The sequence below is a fragment of the Rattus norvegicus genome, chromosome 17 (genome assembly GCF_036323735.1).
Source record: "Rattus norvegicus strain BN/NHsdMcwi chromosome 17, GRCr8, whole genome shotgun sequence".
In the NCBI taxonomy this organism is placed as follows: Eukaryota; Metazoa; Chordata; class Mammalia; order Rodentia; family Muridae; genus Rattus; species Rattus norvegicus.
Genome location: NC_086035.1, coordinates 56,632,460 through 56,648,333, shown reverse-complemented (window position 1 = coordinate 56,648,333; position 15,874 = coordinate 56,632,460). Strand labels below are relative to the sequence as shown.

At 43.4% G+C, this 15,874-nt stretch overlaps 1 protein-coding gene across 5 annotated transcripts in view; it reads left to right on the top strand.

Annotated features, from left to right (window-relative positions):
• Zeb1 (zinc finger E-box binding homeobox 1) overlaps positions 1-3,937 on the top strand; it is a 166,759-nt gene extending 162,822 nt beyond the window's left edge. For all 5 annotated transcript variants that reach the window (XM_063276113.1, NM_001308265.2, XM_039095404.2 and 2 more), the window contains 1 exon segment: positions 1,484-3,937. In XM_063276113.1, coding sequence (XP_063132183.1) covers positions 1,484-2,100 — 617 coding nt within the window. In that variant the 3' untranslated portion in view covers positions 2,101-3,937.
• The last annotated feature ends 11,937 nt before the right edge of the window (positions 3,938-15,874 follow it).

Below are 15,874 nucleotides of genomic sequence, written 5' to 3'. Positions count from 1 at the left end.
GAAAGAACTTCTGCATAAGAAACTGAACTTGATTTTAAGAACACTTCAGTCCTTAGGTTGACCTAGGACCTACAAACAATGTCTTGCAGACCAAACAAGGCTCCACTTATCTCTCTGATGCTTGTGAGCCAAGAATAGACTTTTACATTTTTTGTGATTGAAAAGGATTTTTTTTTTAAAGATGAAAATCAAACTTTGGCATTCTAGATGATGTTTTATTCCACCCAGAGATCCCTCACTTGCCTGGTGCCGAAAGCTGTTGTTTCTACTCATACCAATGATAGATTTGAATGATTGCAGTGGGGACAGAGGGCAGCCGGTCCCAAGATGCTTGCTTCACCAGGGAGGGCTTTTACAGAAGGTGCTTGCTGGCCTGCCCCTCCCAATTCCCTCTCTCCAGAGCCATGCTGGTCTATTTTAGTAAGTGTGTCTCTGCAGCCTGGGAAGTCCAGATAGGAAGCAGGCCCCTGTGGTCTGAGAACTCCCTCCACGACTGGCCTCAAGCCTCAATAGCTTTTGGACAACTCCAGAATGTCCATAGTTTAGCACCAGGCTCCTAGCAGTAAGAGCTGCACAGCCAACAAGATGGCTAGATGAAAGGCTCATTTCATTGTAACTAACCCCAAGTGATTGCCTTACCAGTCACTTCAGCTGCAGCTGCAGGACCCAGGCACATACACACCGTCAGCCTCTTACCAACCATGGTAACTCATTCCCTCTGGTGACAAGACACAAGAGAAGTGTTCATCACACTCTGCAGTGTGACACTTGCACTGTTGTTGGGGTTGAAAGCTGTACCTCTCTAACAAAAGCTCAGGACCATGCCCTCTACTTGTATTTACTGAGAAAATTAGAAAATCTCCTAATTCTTTAAAAAGAGTTAAATACCAGTAATATCAAAATTAAAATGACATCCTAGCTGTAAAAAGAGATGTCAAAAGTCCTTTCTGGATTTTAAGTGCTTATGCTGTACTTAGAAGTCACCAGTCCTGGTTATGCCTGCTGCCGTGGTATGTCTCCTGTGCTGCTCAGGCCACACCCACTTATCAGGGACAAGATCGCCCTGCGGGGCAAAAGCTGGTTTAGATATCATAACAGCTTCTACATAAACTCTACATGTGTGTTAGTTTGCTCATACGTAAAAAGATCCGTGAGACATCAAATGCCATAGAACTCCTCTTCCTGAGACCATTGCTGTGCACATGGGGGCCTCAATGGCCGACATTTTGCCATGTGGTCCTGATGTGTGGACTTTTGGCTTTTCAGCCTTATGCAGTTAGCACTGACCTCATCTGCAAAGCACTGTGTAGCCTTGAATTTTCACATAGAAAAGATGAACCATAAGTATAGTTGGGGACCTGCCAGTTTCTTGAGCATGGAACTATAGCCCTTCGCTTTCATAGTCTTAATGTCCCCTCACATCCCAAGCACTCTGTTTACTTCTGCCAGTATTCAGTTTCATAGCTGCGTTCTTACCTTGCAGGTAAGAGGCCCCACGAGTGCGGAATCTGTAGAAAGGCATTTAAACACAAGCATCATTTGATTGAGCACATGCGACTGCACTCTGGGGAAAAGCCCTACCAATGTGACAAGTGTGGCAAGCGCTTCTCACACTCGGGGTCTTACTCTCAACACATGAATCACCGCTACTCCTACTGCAAGAGAGGAGCTGAAGACAGAGATGCCATGGAGCAGGAAGACACTGGGCCGGAAGCCCTGCCGGAAGTCCTGCCCACTGAGCTTGTTGGTGCCCGGGCATCTCCCTCACAGGCTGACTCGGACGAGAGAGAAAGTTTGACAAGGGAAGAGGATGAAGACAGTGAAAAGGAGGAGGAGGAGGAGGATAAAGAGATGGAAGAATTGCAGGAAGACAAGGAATGTGAGAACCCACAGGAGGAGGAGGAGGAGGAAGAGGAGGAAGAAGAAGAGGAGGAGGAGGAAGAGGAAGAGGAGGCAGAGGAAGCTGAGCATGAGGCGGCAGCAGCCAAGACTGGGGGTGCAGTGGAGGAGGAAGCGGCTCAGCAGGCAGGCAGCTTCCAGCAGAAGGCCAGCGGGAGCGAGAGCAAGCGACTGTCTGAAGAGAAGACAAATGAAGCCTAGGAGCTCTTCCAAAAGGAAGTCCTGCTTGGTAATGAAATTTGCTCTATATTACCCACGCTTTTCATGGAAACATGGCTCCTGTGCTATGGTTCCTGCTCACTACTGTGTAATGTCAGAACTGAAAAACAAAATACTAAAAAAAAAAAAAAAAAAAAAAAAAAAAATCCGGGTGTGCCTGAACCTCAAACCTAGTAATTTTTCATGCAGTTTTCAAAGTTAGGAACAAGTTTGTAACATGAAGCAGATTAGAAAACAAAGGTTTCTCAGCAGGTTACAGGAAGCTCGATGGGCATCTGGCTTGGCTGGCAGTATTATCACTCTTACGTTGTTCATTCTAAGCTGTACAATGGGAGAAATTTTATAATTTTTTATTGGTAAACATATGCTAAATCCACTTCAGTATTTTATTATGTTTTTTTTAAATGTGAGAACTTCTGCACTACAGAATTCCCTTCACCGAGCAGTAGAAAGCAGTTCAGACCGTGCTGGCTACCTGCTGCCACCCCACCAGTCAGGAGGTAGGACCTCTGACCTTAGATGCCATGCTGCCATCTAACGTGCATCGCTAGCCTTAAGGAAGCAGAGAGAGGAGCGGGAGTTTCTTACTCGTGTGATCTTAAATGGAGTTCAAAGGTTGTCCTTGAGTTCTGACTGCAGGGACGGCCAGTGTTGATGTGGCGAGGACGGCAGAGGCGGCAGAATCAGTGTTCGTGATTGTGTTTGCGTACGTGACAGCAACTATGAAGGATCTATAGGAAGCGCTGTGTCCCTTTGGCCTTAAGCAAGACCTATGTGCTGTAAGTGCCATTGTCAGTGTTTCAAGGCTGTAACAGCCTTCACTCAGTGTGTGGCCTACAATAACTAGCATTTGTTGATTTGTTTGTTGTGTCAAAATTCCCAAATAAAACTCAAACCACTGACTCTGTCAGAGAAGCTGAAGCACTGGGACATTTCACACTTCTGTTCCTCAGTATTCATGTTACGTTGATTGACTCAGAAATCTCTACAGAAATAAAAGGGAAATTCTCCAACTACTTAGTCCATGTACTTGCGTGTCAGACATGGATAAGCCATTGGTTCTTGGCTCACAGCCATTTCCAAATGTTAGTTATTACGGACCCAGGTGATGAACAGCAGCTGATTTTTACCTACCAGTATTATTTTATTTCTTTTAGTTTGTAGATCTGTGCAACATTTTTGTACTGTACGTCTTCAAGCCTGGCAGTATTAATACCCTTCTTACTGACACGTACTTTTAGTTTTAGAAAACTTTTATATTTATGTGTCTTATTTTTATATTTCTTTATTTATTACACAGTGTAGTGTATAATACTGTAGTTTGTATTAATACAATAATATATTTTAGTATGAAATTTTGGAAAGTTGATAAGATTTAAAGTAGAGATGCAATTGGTTCTCGTGCATTGAGATTTGATTTAACAGTGTTCTGTTAACATTTATACTCGCCTCGGACTGTAGAACAGAGTTTAAATGGGAATGTATTAGTTTTACAACTACAATCAAGTCATTCTCCCTTTACCCAGTTTTTAATATGAAACTCTTACACTTTGAAACTCACTGTGTGTGACTCATAGCATGCTGCTCTTCTGTTAAGAGTTAGCCCAGCCATAACTCATTCCCTTAGCAAGCCAAATTAGAATTGCCTTCTGTAAACAGTGTTGGGAACAATGTTTAACATGGTGTGCCAATTTGTTCCTGTATCCATGTATGTAAGCTACCAATCCGACTCTTCCTTTTAAGTTCCTTGTTACACCATGGTCATTTTCTAGTTTTTTACCAGACTCCCAGCTCACAATAAACGCATCAACAAGCCTGACCTGCTGTCCTTCTTTGGATCATTGTCAATTTTTCTTTGGAGAATTGTCTGTGAGATGGGCATTACTTCCTAGAGCTTCATTCATCTTGAGCTGAGCTTGTTGACACAGTACTTGAGACACTTAGCATGAAGAATGCCTTTTCCTGTGGGGAATGGGCCCGGGGAAGCCCTCGGCACAGGTCGTCCCTTCTTCCAGAACCCACAGCCCCGGGGCCTTACCGTTCGGGAACTTCAGGGATGCCCAGGCTTAGATGCTTGCACTCTGCCATGCTTTGAACCCTTCTCATTCAGCTCATGGACTGTCACTGATGTTCCTCCCCATGTCACGGACACCCTCACGTGCCCACGGCCCACCAACTGCCTGGCAGTAGACATTCACTGAATGAACACAGAACTGCACGTCTGCAGAGCTTACCTGTGCTCACTGCTTCTCAATTGAAAGCTCATGTGGTAAATGGTTCTCATAATTTGCAGATGGACTCGTTTGGGTCTTACCAGGAACTCGGCATAGGCGATGAGATGGAACAAATGCCTGCCTTTGAAGCCTCTGTGTGATGCATGGAGAGCTCATGCCTAGGTGTCTCCTGGTGCTCAAGTTTATGGTACCTGGTACAGGCATTGGAAACTGAAGGTGGGACTACATCAGATAAACTTGATAGACCTGGTTCTGAGAGAGTAACGACATTAGGACACACATCCTATGCCAGGACCCCACATTCCTATGATCCTTGTGTGCTCCCCGTTTCCTCGTGCCACAGCCCTTACCTCCTGTGTATCAGCAGGCTGCCTAACTTCCTGTCCCTAACACCAACTAGCCCATAAAAAATTGCACTGTAAAGGTTATGAGATACAAAAGTACGATTCTTAAGGGGTGTCCACTAGTCATTAAAGCAAATCTCAGAGGATATAGTGCCTCACCCATGTGGCTAGAGGGCTAATGAGGAAACTAGCCACATTGTCAGGAATCAGGTCTTCCCACTGCTCCCTAACACCAGGAAAAAGTAACATTGGTGTCTTGAGATGCATCTGCCTTGCTGCCTTAATCAAGATGATGTTTCACAGAGCCTTAAAACTCCTTGGAAAAGCCATGACCACGACTACATGAACAAGAAGTAGAGTGGGGCTCTGCACACAGGCTTGTCTGATTCCAAGGTTCATGTCTTTGCCAGCCTGCATCACATTTCATGTTGAGGTGGGTTCTCCTGACCACATGGAAACAGGCCCAGCCCTAGACAAGAAGAATAGAAAATACCCTAAGAACAACATGCATCTTGGCAGAGGAAGGTGGAGACATGGGATTGTTCTCAGTTTCCAGTGCAAACTTGAGAGTGACTGTGAAAGGGGGTTAAGCTCACATAGACATCTAATCATGAATTCCACCTGAGATCACTGGGAGGCTATATTAGGGCAACCATGTATTAATTCTGTCTCTGACAGAACTTCAGACCTACAGAAGCACCTCTGCCCAGTGAAGACAAACTCACCCAGAACACACATTTTACCCCAATAACTCCTGGAACATTTATAGGGAAATAACATAACAGAATTCTCACATTTCAGATGGAAACCAATTTTGCCTAACTGATACTCAGTGATAAAAAGCACTTACCCAGAATGCCTGATGACCTGAGTTCCATCCCTAGCACTCCAGAACCCCAGAACCCACAGTGGAAGGAGAAGACCAACTCTTAATATTGTCCTCTGACCAGTGGTTGCATGCCATTCATGCATCATACTCATATTAACTATCATAAAAATGTTTCAGTAAACCATAGATCAGTAATACATTTTTTTAATCACCCAAATTATTACAAAGCCCTATCAAGTTGTTCCTGATTGGAAGAGATGATTCACAAATGATGGCATCTTAGGTCAAAACTTGTAGTGTAAAGTTAAAGTGATATGTGCAAAAGGCGGCACAGTGTTAAATGCTGACAACAGGAGAGAACAAAGGACTCATCCGGCCTCCACTACAAACTGTACAAGTAAAACATGAAGCAGAAGAGGGCCAGTAACAAGGAAAAGACAACAGTGACATAAGTCAACCTCTGAAAAGATAGATTTCTGGACATACAGTCCAAGGTAGACAGAAGAGACAGAAATTGCCAATCTTCAAAGAAAAAAGGCAGTCTACAGACACTATAGAGTAAGGTAAAGGAATAAATTGCACGTCAATGTTTCTAACAGCTTAGGGTAAAATGGCACATTGCTTAGAAGGCCCTAATTACGAAAGCTCATGCAGAAATGACCTAAATGCTTGCAAAGAAATTAAATTGATTGCTAAAATCTTCCTACAAAAGGGAGTTGTTCACAGCCACTGATTCCACCAGTGAATTTTTTTTCATACTTTTGAAAAGGTTCTACACAAATCATCTCCCTTCCCAATTGCCTGTGAAGTTCAGATCAACAAGGGCATTTCAATATAAGAGCTAGATTTAAATTCCTCAAGAAAATAGATGCGAAGATCTTCAACTGAATATTAGGACATTACTTTGAACACTTTATCAAAAGGAAAATGCAGCGTGATGAGGTGTGATTTTTCCCTAGAACTTCAAGATTCGTGGAGCATCTCCCAAAGTCAAGTAGTGTTACTCCCACTAACAGTGTGACTAAAAAAGGGTGTTTAGGGATTCTCTGATTATCTCCATAGATGGAGGAGAAGCGATCAATCAATAAATCAATAAAATCTACAACAGCAAGTCAGAAATTGCTAGCAGTCTAAAAATAGGTGATTCCTGCAATAATTGTCATCTTCAAAACTTCTGCAAGTAAAACACCAGTGTGAAAGGCCCACACCTTCCTCCAGATGAGGAGTGAAGCCCAGAATACCACTGTCCCCTCCCTAAACCTCAGGCTGGGTTTGTCCTCTATGGACAGACTGCAGCAGCCCAGTTGCCTACAGAAGAAACAAGGATCTGGAAGGGAAAGGCAAGAAGCTATGGGAATTCAGTCACTTTCTACTAAATAATTCTAGATGTGGGAATTTACACATAGACACAGTTCCATTAAAATAAAAATATTTGGTGATAATTTAAAAAGATGTAGACAAATCCTGTGCACTGAAAGCTCCAAAATGTTACTGAAATAAATTAAAAATGCAAAGAAAATGAAATTCCGTGTTTGTGAATCAAATGGAGAAAGGGTTAAGAAAATGGTTTACCAAGGTAACTATTGACACAATGACATATCTACTGACACAAAGACCTAACTGATACAATGACAACATAACTACTGACACAATGATGTAACTACTGACAATGCTGTTTTAATCAAAAAGCCAACTACATATTGAAGTTTTGTGGAAGAGCAAAGGACTTTAAGAAAATAATTTTGTAAAGAAGAACTTTGGAGGACTTGCAATGTGTAGTTTTATAATGCCACAGTGTCAGAACGATTGACTGAGCGTGAACCTAGCCATAGATGAAGGATGTGGAAGTAGCAGCCAGCACCCACACATGCTGTCAGAGATGTCAAGACAGTGCATGACAAGGTAGTATTCAAAGTGTGATGCTAGGCCTCCTGCTATGTGGTCTACTCCTGTAATACCAGCACCCAGGAAGTTGAAGAATGAGGAACATGAGTTTGAGGCCAAAACAGTGATTCTGGTTAAATCCTCAGAAAACAAATGTGCTCCTCACAGCATGTGTAGAAACTGATGGACATTCCTGAGAAGGCTGAGCATATTAGGCAGCTAACCCTAAAATAAAATAATAAAGCATTGATGGGGCAATTTACCAAAATTTAAAATTTTTGCCCTTCAATGACAGCAAGAAAACTAAAAATAAAACTGGGATAAGATATTTGCAGAGCATACTTGTATATTCTATATACCCATAAGAAGCCAAAACATCCACACAATAACCTCCGTGTGTGTGTGTGTGTGTGTGTGTGTGTGTGTACATGCACTAAGTATAGAGAATAGCCAAGAACACCACATTTTAAACAAGTAGATAAGGTCAGGCTAACCACAATATGCTACACTATACACCCAACACAATGTTAACACATGAATCCTAACAGTATAATTTTTGCTAAAAAGTTGGTAGTAAAACCAAGTCAACTGTTTAACAAACTATGTATATACAATAAAATATTATTTGACCATTAAAAGGCATGAAATTGAAGAAAATGTAGTGCTCACAATGGCCTGAATAAACCTTGAAGACATCGTGGTAAATGACCAGCATCACTGACTGGAGGCTACATGTTTGTGACTCTCATGTATGACGTATCCAAAAGCAAGCAGATCTATACAGAAAGATTTTCATCTGCCTCAGATTGGAAGCAGGAGGGGATGATGATTAATTCTTGTGGGTACAGCTTTCCTTAGGGAATAAGAAATGTTCTAGATCATGGGGCTATTTGGGCAACTCTGTACTAACCCATGTAACTACATTTTAAATGGGACACTGTGCTCCGTGAACTGTATTAATAAATTTATTAAAGTGTGTGTGTGTGTGTGTGTGTGTGTGTGTGTATGCACTAAGATAGAAGAAAAGCAACACCGTCGTGTTTTAAACACTAAAGTAAATAAGGTTAGGCTAACCACAATATGCTACACTATACACCCAACAAAATCCCTGAACCTTTGGGGACTTAGTAACGCCAGAGGTTGGCCGTGATCTAAAGCAGACACAGCATTTGCAGGTGACTGGTGGGAATTTAAAATGCCATGTCCCCTTGGAAAATTACCCATCTAGAGAAGTTCAGCCCCACTCTATGAGACCTAGTCAAGATAAATAAAAAGACCGGTCTTCCTGAAGAACTGTATGTATTATGATACCTTAGCAGTCAGGATAGCCTGTCTGGGTTAGCCCAAATGTCTATTGCCTATGATGGAGTGATCATGTCCGTCCATGGCAGTGGGCTCCACTCAGGAGAAAGCACAGAAGAAGATGAAAATCAGAGTGGGTAGAGCGGGATGCAGAGACTACACAAAGGCCATAAATACATTTTCCAAACCCCTGGACTATTTTAAGTTTGAACTGGGTGAGTTTGGGCACAATCAAATAACAGTAACTGGATAAGGCTGATTCTTAAGCAGATAGCGACCACAGACGCATAGGAAGCCCCACCTCACATAAAAGATGCAGCCACTCCTGTGTGCAGGCAGCATTGAATATTCTCCCCAAACCATCTGTTCTTATGGATTTGAAAGGAAAGAAATCAACTATACTAATAATCTTTGGAAAAAAATACTTTCAGCCTAACAGTGACTTCCATGATGACATTCTCGTTCAGGTGCAGCACAGCGCAGTATCCATTTGAAGTGCATCATTGCCGAAAGCCTTACAGGATAATTCTGTGAGGCTTGATTCTGACTAAACTAGGCCCTCTCCGCCTACCTGCCTTAGGTGGTTTTAATCTGAGGTAACTAAAGATCAACACTTAATATTTCAACTGCAGGAATGAGTGCCTTTGTTGGAATAATAATAGTGCATGGATACTAGATTGTGTTTGGGGATTAAAGCGTCACATGATCCTCATTTCCTCCATTAATTGGGAACAGACCCAAAGCAGCCTTTGTATCTGAACACGGCAGCACAGAGCCTGGCTATGCTCAGGGGTTGATGGAATTGCTTTTGTTCAGAACACCATTTCTGCCGTGACACTAGTGTTATTCTCTTTCAGCCTTAGAAGGTGGGAAAAGAAAGCAGCATCTTCTATTTAGGCATGTTCTAGGCTGGCTACAAGCTACATTTTCTTTCATCTGGATATCCAGAAAATGTTATCCTGTTGCTGAAACTCAGACCTTGGCTTTGGCCCAGATTGCCCATCTGATCTGCACAGTGGGTAGGCCACTCAGTCATGTCTCCGCTCCAGAGATGACCTGAAGACACTGGACTCCAGACCAGCACGGACAGCTTACTCATGCCCAGCACTTCCTGCAAGCAGCCCAGCCCAAAGCCAAGCTCTAGAGCCATCTTCTAGAGTGAACAGCTCAAGTTTCTAAGCCTGCTCTTGGCTTGCTCCAGGCTGCCCTCACACAGTCTGCTTTCCTTGGGTCTAAGATGGCCACGAACTAAGACAGGATTTTAGAGTCTGGGTCATTTTATAAGGTGCTTCCCTAATACTTCAGTCAACTTTAGGGGTAATAGTGTGAATTCCAATTCAAACTGATGAAGCTACTGTTTTCCACTCTTAAAAATAAGTAACTAGGAAGTATTCAGGGCCATCAGTACAAAATCATTAGAAATGTGCAGATCATTAGAGCTAATAACATTCCCAGTGAAGACAAACGGTGGCACTTGTGCTGTTTTAACTGCACAGTTTGCGGCTAGAGATTATCTTTCACTAACTAAAACCCTTAATCTAGCCGACAGTATGACATAGAACCTGTGGCACCATGCTAGACAATTGGGAAGGAGTGGCTCTAGAACTATAGCCTTATGCATATATGTACGCATGTGTTTGTGCCTATGGTGGATATGCACATGTGTGTATGTTTGTGTTCATGTGAGTGTATGTGTGTATACATGTATGTGTATATGCATGCATGTGTGCTTATGTGTGGGTGTGTGTGCATGTGTACATATGTGTGCATTGAGGGCATACACGCGTACATGTATGAGTATTCGTGTTTGTATGCATGCATGTATCACTATGTGTGGATACATGTGTGTATATATATGTTCATGTGTATGCATATGAGTGCATGTGTGCATGTACATGTATGTGTCTGTGCATGTGTAGCAACACTTACAGGCTGCTATGGCTTGGATAGAGTTTGAATGTCCTCTAAGGCTCACATGCTAGAGGGTCACATGCAGGAAGTGTGAAGCTTCCCATTGTCCACCCCAACCCTAAGTGTGTACCTCTGCCACCTGCCGTCCCTGAATTGTATCCTTTCTACTTCACTAGTCACACCTAAAGACTTTTCTTTAATCCTGAAATTACTTGTAAATAACTATGAACATGAATGTGCTTCCGTGTGTGGTGACCACGAATTTATAATCACCAGGACAGGAACCACAGAGTGAACTCACACAGCAGCAAGCACCCAATTGGCCTCCAAACCCAGTCCTGTAAGGCCTGCCCTGAAGTAAGGACCCTTAGATCACACTCTCCACAGGAGGTTCCACGGGTCTGGAGACAGCTCTGATGCTGGCTGTGCCTCAGTGACTCCAAGTGACTCCCACTTTCTCAGCTCTTGGTGACCCACTCTGTCACTGGCCTTTTCCTGCTCTCGGTGGAACTCGTGTTTAGATAGTGGGGCTCCTTGGGCTTCTTCAGGGACAGCACCTCCTACTTTTGCCCTTACAAAGGCACTCAGTCCTGTGCCTCCTGGAATGTCCCATTGACACAACCCTTGAATGGATGTGCCTTCCCTGCCCTGAGACTTTTGGTGCCACATGGGTCTGTCCCTGACAATGTCATGGGAAGAAATATAGAGAATGTTCTTGGTGTTAAGGGTCACAGCTGAACTTGAAACATCTCTCAGTGCTCAATTGAGTTGGGTCGCATTTTCCTTTCTTACATCTTGTAGGTGGCCAACAATCATGTAGTGAGTGAACAGATGAATGAAATGGATAAAGAAAGATGTGAGTGCAGCAGCGGAAGGTGCTTTCAAGTCCTCCCTGTAGTTACTGGGCGCAGTCAAGGCAGAAATCAGTGGCCAGATGCAGTTGGACTAAGCACAAGGGAGCAGGTGACTTATAGGAAGTTTCCCAGGGCCCCACATTGTTTTGCTCTGTGACTCTTGTAGACTCTTAGCGTAGCCATGTCTTGTTTTATTCTGCTTCTCAGGTGTATTTGAATGTACATAGGTATGCTTCTACACGTGGTATATCCGTATGAGGATGCCGGAGATGTCCAATTCCCCCTGAATCTAGACTTACAAGCAGTTGTGAGCTACCTGATATGGATGCCAGGAATCAAACTCAGGTCCTCCACAACAGCAGTGTGTGCTCTTAGGCCCTGAGCTGTCTCCATGGACTTGTCTGTCTAGCCCTAGAACGTATCTAAGGGACTTGCCCTTAGTTACTGAGTTAGACAAGCCAAGGGAGCTTTCAGAAGCAAGGCTCACTTTTTCTTGGCTCATCTTAGAGAACTGCCAAGGGTGGGAACAGAAAGGGGACTCTCAAGGCAGTATACCATGAGTGACTGAGGTAGAAAGGTAGAAAACAGGCAAAGAACACACAGTCTGTTGGTCTACACAGTACCCCTATGATCCTTAGGGATACTAAGACCAAGAAGGAAGGTCGGGTCACAAGAGCACCAGGGCGGGAACCCCAAACCTGGGGTGCGCCTGCCATACCTAAGTAGATAGAACTTAGTATAGCCTATGTTAAATGACTAAGAAGAGCTTGTGTCTCTATGACCACACTCCACTCCTTCCCCATTTAGGGACAATGCCACTGGACCAAGGTTCCTCAGGATCTCTCAGTGGGGTGGGTCATCAGGTGCAGCCAGCATTCTCATACTTCTCAGAAGCTCACCCTGGCCTCACCTAACAACCAAAGCCCAAAACTGCTACAAAGAGTCAGATAAATAAATAAACGAAACATTTGTAACTAAGGAGAATTCACCGTTGTTGGAAGATGAAATATCAACTCACAAAAGTGATAGTATTGTTCTTGTCTTTGAAAGCCTAGAAAATGATACAGCTTGTGACAATTATACTGTTTAAAGCAGTAACAATACAACCAGTCAACAATACAAAAGAAAATGCCCATGTTTTTAACTGGTATAACAAAAAAGGCCTGAAGTGGTAAGCCACATTGAAGTGGAAACTTATGGTTTCTTTGGAAAGTCAGTTAAATCGATGGTGTTTTGCAGGGTCAAACAGGTGAAGAAGTGTTTTCCTGAAGTGGGCACAGGTTAAAGGATGTTCCGTTAAAGCAAGCACATGAAAGGACATGTGATGAAGGATGCTTTGCTAAGGACACCCATGTCCATGCGTTGGTTTGCCTTATATTTTGTTGTTGAGATTCTGTTTGTTGTGACTCCATAGAGAGAAAGGCACCAAAAAACTTCTGGGGGTTTCCTACCTGTTCTGCGGACTTGATCTGATTGGCAGAGTGATGTCAGTTGAGACAGACTCACATGGAGTTTTGCTAAGACAGACAGACACGCTGGAGCAAGATGCATTGTAAAGCAAGACCAGTGGAGGGCACGTGGTGTTTAGAGGGAGGGAGTGTATAGGGCTTAATGAACTGTGAAGAGGGCTGCTTGCATAGCTAGCTTTGCAAGGTCTTGAAGCTTTGCTGATCTTCACTTTGCTGAGAGAGGCACACCAGAGAACTTCTCCTGCTGTCCCTGCTGGTCCTGGTCGCTCTTGCTGACTTGTGCCAATTCAGCTGAGGCCTAGCTGCTTCTGCTTGGTCGAGACACAGTTGCTGATTGTTGTTTGCTACCCTGGCACTACTGAACTGGACGGCTGGTGTATTCGGGGAAGTATTTGAGAGTGGATCAAGTGACCGCTGCTGAATCCTGTGAACTGAACTGTTGATTTCCTGACAACACAGATGGGACTTGCTCCAAAGAACAATTTCTAAACAGGTCCACCTCCCATGTATCCATACAACCATTTAAAAAACATTATTAAAAAGAGGTTGAAACCCTGGTGCACGGAGGCTCCCGGAAAGAGCGGCGCAGATCTCCTCGGTTGCTGCCACCGCGGAGAGGACTTAGGCAGTACCCCACGAGCACACTTGAGCCTCGGAACCTCAGGGGAGGGTCCAGGAGCGGCAGGACCCCTGCGCCTGAGACACCGCCGGAACCTGAAGGAAACAGACCGGATAAACAGTTCTCTGCACCCAAATCCCGTGGGAGGGAGAGCTAAACCTACAGAGAGGCAGACACGCCTGGGAAACCAGAAGAGACTGCACTCTGTGCACATCCAGACGCCAGAGGAAAACACCAAACGCCATCTGGAACCCTGGTGCACGGAGGCTCCCGGAAAGAGCGGCGCAGATCTTCCCGGTTGCTGCCACCGCGGAGAGGACGTAGGCAGTACCCCACGAGCACACTTGAGCCTCGGAACCTCAGGTAGGACCAACTTTTCCCCTGCAAGTGACCTGCCTGGTGAACTCAAGACACAGGCCCACAGGAACAGCTAAAGACCTGTAGAGAGGAAAAACTACAAGCCCGAAAGCAGAACACTCTGTCCCCATAACTGGCTGAAAGAAAACAGGAAAACAGGTCTACAGCACTCCTGACACACAGGCTTATAGGACAGTCTAGCTACTGTCAGAAATAGCAGAACAAAGTAACACTAGAGATAATCTGATGGCAGGAGGCAAGCGCAGGAACCCAAGCAACAGAAACCAAGACTACATGGCATCATCAGAGCCCAATTCTCCCACCAAAATAAACATGGAATATCCAAACACACCAGAAAAGCAAGATCTAGTTTCAAAATCATATTTGATCATGATGCTAGAGGCCTTCAAGAAAGACGTGAAGAACTCCCTTAGAGAACAAGTAGAAGCCTAGAGAGAAGAATCACAAAAATGCCTGAAAGAATTCCAGGAAAACACAATCAAACAGTTGAAGGAATTAAAAATGGAAATAGAAGCACTCAAGAAAGAACACATGGAAACAACCCTGGATATAGAAAATCAAAAGAAGAGACAAGGAGCTGTAGATAGAAGCCTCACCAACAGAATACAAGAGATGGAAGAGAGAATCTCGGGAGCAGAAGATTCCCTAGAAATCATTGACGCAACTGTCAAAGATAGTGTAAAGCGGAAAAAGCTACTGGTCCAAAACATACAGGAAATCCAGGACTCAATGAGAAGATCAAACCTAAGGATAATAGGTATAGAAGAGAGTGAAGACTCCCAGCTCAAAGGACCAGTAAATATCTTCAACAAAATCATAGAAGAAAACTTCCCTAACCTAAAAAAAGAGATACCCATAGGCATACAAGAAGCCTACAGAACTCCAAATAGATTGGACCAGAAAAGAAACACCTCCCGTCACATAATAGTCAAAACACCAAACGCACAAAATAAAGAAAGAATATTAAAAGCAGTAAGGGAAAAAGGTCAAGTAACATATAAAGGCAGACCTATCAGAATCACACCAGACTTTTCGCCAGAAACTATGAAGGCCAGAAGATCCTGGACAGATGTCATACAGACCCTAAGAGAACACAAGTGCCAGCCCAGGTTACTGTATCCTGCAAAACTCTCAATTAACATAGATGGAGAAACCAAGATATTCCATGACAAAACCAAATTTACACAATATCTTTCTACAAATCCAGCACTACAAAGGATAATAAAGGGTAAAGCCCAACATAAGGAGGCAAGCAATACCCTAGAAGAAGCAAGAAACTAATCGTCTTGGCAACAAAACAAAGAGAAGAAAAGCACACAAACATAACCTCACATCCAAATATGAATATAACAGGAAGCAATAATCACTATTCCTTAATATCTCTCAACATCAATGGCCTCAACTCCCCAATAAAAAGACATAGATTAACAAACTGGATACGCAACGAGGACCCTGCATTCTGCTGCCTACAGGAAACACACCTCAGAGACAAAGACAGACACTACCTCAGGGTGAAAGGCTGGAAAACAACTTTCCAAGCAAATGGTCAGAAGAAGCAAGCTGGAGTAGCCATTCTAATATCAAATAAAATCAATTTTCAATTAAAAGTCATCAAAAAAGATAAGGAAGGACACTTCATATTCATCAAAGGAAAAATCAACCAAGATGAACTCTCAATCCTAAATATCTATGCCCCAAATACAAGGGCACCTACATACGTAAAAGAAACCTTACTAAAGCTCAAAACACACATTGCACCTCACACAATAATAGTGGGAGATTTCAACACCCCACTCTCATCAATGGACAGATCATGGAAACAGAAATTACACAGAGACGTAGACAGACTAAGAGAAGTCATGAGCCAAATGGACTTAACAGATATTTATAGAACATTCTATCCTAAAGCAAAAGGATATACCTTCTTCTCAG